Here is a 6337-nt window from a genome sequence, read left to right as displayed (position 1 = left end):
ACTCACCTGGCCCGTCTTCGCAGCGCCGGCCCCTCCCTGTCTCAGTCTGAATGACTGACAAGGACTGGTCACTGTTTCCTGCACGCTGTGGGGGTGTTGAAAGGCAGGTATTTCAAGAGGCCAAAGATGAGGGAAGCACCTCAGGCAGCCTCGGATGGAATCGGAGAGCTCAGAAAACTGGTAAACAAGTGTATCGATTTTAAACACTTTAAAAGCTGTGCTTCCCTCGGCCTACCCGGTTTGGACGGTAGGCTCTGGGTCTGGGCGCCTGGAACTGGCTCCAGGTGAGTACCCAGGAGGGGCATGACCTTGAGCAGGTCAGCCCCTGGCCCTGAGCCAGGTTAAGGGCTTCAGGCACCCGCCGCCTCAGCCAGCTGTAAAGTGCAGCCCGACCACGACTCGCCGGTCACCGTGAGAAGACGATGTATTTAAGGGCTTGGCTGCCTGCCTGGCACATCATAAACCCTCCACAAATGGTAAGTTATTATTACAAATAACAAAAAGGCGCAGTGGTAAGAGGTGAATGCATTTTAGAATCGTGGTAAGCAACGGGATTGAGCTGGGCCCCCCGAAGCCGACGGACCATAATCTCTGTCCTTTAACACCAGCCACATGCACCCTCCCCCAAGACCAAGAAGGACCGCAGCTGCCACCGGGGAGCATTATCTATAAAGTATCTTCTCTTTATTTAAGTTAAACAATTTTCAAGGATGGTTTCCATCTATAAAATGGACAAAGTACAAGCTCTGTACAGCAGTTCTTTTAAAAAATCAACTGGAAAAAAAATTACCAAACTATATTTTGAAATTTGCAAAACATACTCACAGATACCATCATTTTAGCTTTTATGAGGACATAAGAAAGACCACCACAGAGAAGACGACCAGCTGCGCCACGCTGCCCGACGGGCTCTTAGGATCTTTATTTGTAAAAACGGAGCGGGAGGGGGAGGAGAGCCCCGATGACTACAAAATACAGCAACCGCAGTAAGTCACTTTGGCACACTGTGTCATGTAAACATAGCCCGCCTCCGGGGGGCCCTCCCGGCCACCGCTCACAACACCCACACTGTCCAAGGCCACCGCGCCCACCAGCTCTGGGACAGGGAGTGCCCCCCAAGGGACTGCGTGTGCCGGTCCCCTTTGAAACGCTGGTCAGACTTCTGGGTTGGGCGGGTGTGTGGGCGAAGGGTCGTCAAGAACCTGATGAGAACTTGTTTTCCGTCTAAGCCAGATTTGTTTTCCTTGAGTGGGATTTTTTTCTAACAGTAGTAATTGCTCGCAGGTGACAGCGCTGACGTCTGAGGATGGGAGGCAGGGCTCGGGCCCAGCGCATCGGCACCTCCCCCACTTCAATCTGACGGCCTTACACAGGTACGTGACTCTCCCCAGGGGCCTACTTGTAGTCGAGACCAGCCTCTGAAGACTTACGTGTGGCGGTCACCCAGCCACAGCCTCCCTGGCCACTGACATACACCTGGTTGCCTGGCAGGGGCGAAAGGGAGGAGGCGGGGAAAAGCCCCCAGCCACGCTCCCGTGCCCAATCCACTGTCATAAAGCAGACGCGTGGAGGAAGGGGGCCAACGATGTTCCCTCTCCTAAAAGAAATGAGCAGGGAGCAGTGGCTCGTGGCAGTGTCAACCTAGCAGGGTCTTCCAGGGCCGCTTCTGTGACCTGCCCGTCCCGCCCAGAGGGGCCTGGCAGCTGGTGGGCTGTGGGCGTGGCCAGCCTGAGACTGGCATGAGTGTGGGAGGGGGCGAGGGAAGGGGGGCAGTGGCCAGGCGGCCAGGGAGCCTTCTGCAGGGGGCCGGGGCTGGTCTGTCACTGCAGGTGGGGCCACGGCAAAGACAAGGAGGGCTCGGAGAGCTCTGCGGGCATCCCTGGGCGGCCAGGCAGGCGCCCAGGTATCTCTTCCTGTTACTTTTCGCTCGTAACTGTCTTGTGGTTTCTTCTGACTTCTCCTTCCTAACCCTCGGGCCGAGGCCTCGGCACCAGCGAGCAGGCGGGTCGGCCTCCGTCCTTCCTGATTCTTGACCCAAAGCTCCTGAGGCGCCCCCTGGGCCTGGGAGGGGCAGAACAGGCAGGCCAGAGTCCAGGGCCTGGTGACAGGGCCACCGGCTCACCAGGACACTCACCCTTAGCCCGGCCCCGCCCGTGGCAGCCTCTGACAGTCACTGGGAGCTGTGGGATTGGGTTTTTTTTTTTTTCCTTAGAGAAAAAAAATTCAATTTAAAAAGACCTAAAGCAATATTTGTTAAAATAAGTAACCCGTCCAGGTTTACAGATACCAAGGGCACGAAAAGTGGATTCCAACACAGAGCAGTGGCTCCCGCGCTGAAGTCAAACAAAGACACTTGGCTGAGGCCGGCCTCCGGGCCCCCAGCCGGCCACCGCGGCCCCTGCCCACCACTAAGGCCACTCACGGGGGGCGGAGGTCACTTCTGCTCCGGGAGAGCCAGGCCCCAAAGGGCTCGTCCACCCCACATGGCCGCGCGCTGCTCCGTGAGAATTTACAAGATGAGGACCTACAGAAACCATAGGGAACTGACCGTACGCTCTTTCGGTATATATATTTATATTTAGTGTCCCGCCATAGAAAAGTTCATATTCAAACGCGGCAAGTACGCTGTGTGCGGGGGTCTGCGGCTGGGAACCGCGGGGCAGGGAAAGGGAAGACAGAAACCTGCGAGGTGGCCATCAGTGCGCGGGCCACGCGTGCTCGCGACAGGGTCAGGTGGAGGTTTCCAGAGCTCCCCGCTGCATCGGAGCCATGGCGCCCCTCCCCCGCCCGTCCCCCAACCGCAGGCCTTCGTTGTCACATCCCTGTTGTCGCTGGGGATGTTCCTCAGCGTCTGGGCGAGGACCAGGAGGAAGCCGGGAAGGAAGGGGCGGCCGTGGCCTCCGGACAGGGGACCTGGCCGCGTCCTGTGGCTGGAGGGGGCAGTTCCCTTCCCCGCCTCTCCCGTGGCCGCCCAGCCCCGTGCCTTGCCGAAGCGTCCGACTTCCAGACCATGATGGAATACTGAGGTATGTAGTTTCGCGGAAAGTTTAAGAACAGAATCCAAATCACGATCATCCGACTCAGGCTGCTGGTGTGGGAGCCGGCCGGCCCGGGCGCCTACGGCTGCAGGTTGAGCGAGAACTTCCACTGCTGGGACAGGGAGGGGCCGCACACCTCCACGCTCAGGCCGCCCGTCTTGGCCGTGCGGCTGTCCAGGCACAGGTTGCTGCCCACGTGCCGCAGCTTGGAATTGCCCTCGATCTGCTCCCATTTCTGCAAAAGACAGGAGAACGCCTCCCGGTGTGAGCGCAAACGAAAGAGCCCGAAAGGGTCCATTTACAGGGTCATGGGGCTGCATTAAAAACCAACAAACACGCTTTTCTGGTTTCTGACCATAAAGGATGGGCGTTGGCAAGAGCCCCAAGACGAAGCAGCCGCAGGTGCTGCTGAGGGCCCAGGAAAGAAACCCGTGTCCATGCTGATTTGCAACTCAAAACCTCTTCTCTGGGCCGCTAAAGACCACTCCTCTCGCCCCATCCCGTCCCCGCTCTGGGTGTCCCCTCGTCCAAGCCCCAGTGCTTTCCTGAGGGAATCTGCATCCATTCACCAGGAGGCTTGGTCTTGTACTTCACCCCAAGAAAGAAGCCCCAGGAGCCCCAGTCCTGCCCGGGAGCTTGGTCTGGGCACTTCCAGGCTCCCACTTAGGGACTATGCTCAGGTGAACCAGAGGCGCTGTGTCAGGTCAAAACACGAGAAGCCTTTGTGGACAGAACATCAAGTTCAAGAACCTACTTCTCTATTGTGTGTCTCCTCTACTAGTGTGTGAGCTCTTAGCTGGGTGCGAGAAGCTGGTCTCAGCTACCCTCCAGTCCCCAGTGCTCTGCGTGGCAGGGACCGAACAATTTTGTTGAGTTCTGAATGTCCCACTTGTAAAATACAGCGTATAATGTCTCCTACTAATGTGTGTCCACATACACCCCACTAACACCAAACCAACTGCCAGCCAAACTCAACGACCAATCAACCCATCAACCAGCCAAATTCAACCTACCAACCAACCAAGCTCCACTCACCAACCCACCCACCTCAGCCCACCAAGTCAGAAGACAAAGCCCACGATCCAGCCTATAGACATCTAGGGACCTCTCACCTGTCGTTTATCCCCATGTAAAAATATCTAATGCTTGTTCATAATAAAAAAGTAACCCACTTCTTTCCCCCAGCGCTCTCCCTTCACTAATGTGGTCTGTGACTAATTAATTTTTTACGCTGTGTGCACTGGCGCTCCTTTCCCTAAGTAGTTTTGCAAATCCTTTCAATGCTGTGGAAGTGAATTTCCTTCCTCTCGCCTCCCTTTCCGCTCTGACTCTGCAAATGTACACATGATACGAGCACGGAGACGTGCCTGGAAACCAAATATTCCAACTGGCGAGACAGTGCAGCTTTAAGATAAAAATAGCTGAGGAGCCTCTTCTCAAAGGGCAAATGGGTGAGGCAGAGAGGAGCCAGCGCCCCAGGACGGGACCTGCCACACCAGGATCCGGGTGATGATGCTCTCAGGGCCCCGAGGCGCTCACGCCCGCTAACCTGGCCTTCCTGCCAACAGTGAAATTCAGGGCCGTCAGGTGAGCGCTGGGAGGCCATCCCCTCTCATTCTGGCTCCACCTCTGCCGACTGTCACTCCCTGTGCTGCTGGTCTCCATTGTCATGGAAAGTGTGTGCACAGCTGCCAACATCCAACGTCACCCTGAGTGGCCAGCAATCAGCTTGACAAAGACTATGGATGAATGAAGTCTGATTCCCTCTCGGGAAGGGCTGTCTGTCATGTGTCAAAGCATCTGCTCAACGGAGGCCTTTAAAAAGCACCAGCCCCTGCGGCCTCTGGAAGGCAGTCCTATCAGCTCGGACTGTCACTCTGAGAGGACTGTCGGGGGTAGGGCAAACTTCCGAGACACCAAGGACCGACTATAACGTTACTGGGAACCTTGCTTTCTAATTAGGAGCATTCCTCTCTAATGGGCTGAGTCTCAGGGTGATCACTTTAATGGGTCCTCACACCTGCCACGCATCCAGAAAAGCCACCTGTTCCCATCTGTGCCTGAGCCGTGCTCTCAGGTGTGGCTGGCTCTGGCTGCGTACCTGCTGGCCCGCCCTGAGTTTTCCGTTGACAGAAAAGCTGCGGGCCACAGGTCACTGCTCTGTGACTGTCCCTCCCGCCACACCTGTGGTCTCCACATGCCGGAGGTCTGATGGAGCAGAAAGTGATGGGGTCCGGGCCACAGTGCCTGGCACTCAGACACACGCGGGAGATGCACCAGCCTTCAAACACTCACGCCCCACACCGCTCACAGCCATCAGGATCCCACAGCCACTCCAGCACTGAATCCACTGAGTGCGCCTCCCACCTGCCGGGAACTCTATCCCGTGCTGGGGTTACCAGCGGAGCAAGGAGCTTAAGTCAAATAAGGCAGCTGGACATCAGTCACGTAAGTGGGCAACGCGGAGCCCGGGGCAGCCGGCGGGTTGGAGTCCGGCACTGGCACCTTCGGGTGCCGAGAAGCGTACCTGTCTGCTGTCGTTTTCTCGGCAGCCCTGCAGCTTGATGAGCGAGCCGGGCGCCCGGTCCACTACTGTCAGACACAAGTCCATGTGCTTCACCGACTTCTCCTTGGTCAAGGCCCATTCCTGGAACATAAAACCGGACTTGGTCAGAGGCGTGCGCCACGCAGGGCTGGGAAGTGAGAGAGGTGAAGCGGGGCCCCGAGAGGGAAACAGGGAGACCGCACCGGCTCAGAGCCATCAAATGACTGTGCCTACAACTGGGGGGGGGGCGCCCGGGGACCCCCATAATCAGCACTCAGTGCTCAGGGAACCTGAGTAAGAGGAACAGTATCACCTATTTTAGCCCCAAATGCAAATGAGATTGCCACACCCATTTCTCCATCACTGAGTGTGAGCTGTAAACACTGCTCAAGCTGGGTCACAGGTGCACTGTTCAGGGTCCACTTTCCAGCCACATTATTTTGGAAAGACTCTGCCTCAGGCAGGTGTGGTTTGCATCAGCATTTGTGAAAGTGGATTGCAATGTGTAAATATTCTACTTGACACACGGCAGGTGTAAGTGAAATGCATAGTGCAGAGCCTCACAACTGGGCAGAGCTGACCTCCTGACGCTCAGGAGGTCCTCTGAGCCCCGGGAATGGCTGTGTATCCACACACACACCACACAGCTCACAGCAGGCGCCTGTTATGTGCCAAGTACTCTCTTAAGCCCTTTAGAGAACAGACCCTGGTAGTCTATTCTTAACTCCATTCTATAGATGAGAAAACTGAGCCA

The 6337-nt window shown here is 56.5% G+C and overlaps 1 protein-coding gene across 1 annotated transcript in view; it reads right to left on the bottom strand.

Moving 5' to 3' along the window:
* Positions 1 to 662: 662 nt before the first annotated feature.
* Positions 663 to 6337, bottom strand: part of GALNT2 (polypeptide N-acetylgalactosaminyltransferase 2) — a 149156-nt gene continuing 143481 nt past the window's right edge. The window contains exons 15-16 of the mRNA XM_081124220.1: positions 5566 to 5685; positions 663 to 3273 (exon numbers count right to left, since the gene is read on the bottom strand). Of these exons, the coding sequence (XP_080980346.1) occupies positions 3118 to 3273; positions 5566 to 5685 (276 nt within the window). The 3' untranslated portion in view covers positions 663 to 3117. The remainder of the gene's footprint in view (positions 3274 to 5565; positions 5686 to 6337) is intronic.

The sequence above is a fragment of the Miniopterus schreibersii genome, assembly GCF_964146895.1.
Source record: "Miniopterus schreibersii genome assembly, chromosome: 21".
NCBI lineage: Eukaryota > Metazoa > Chordata > Mammalia > Chiroptera > Miniopteridae > Miniopterus > Miniopterus schreibersii.
This window is presented reverse-complemented; position numbering and strand designations above follow the sequence as displayed.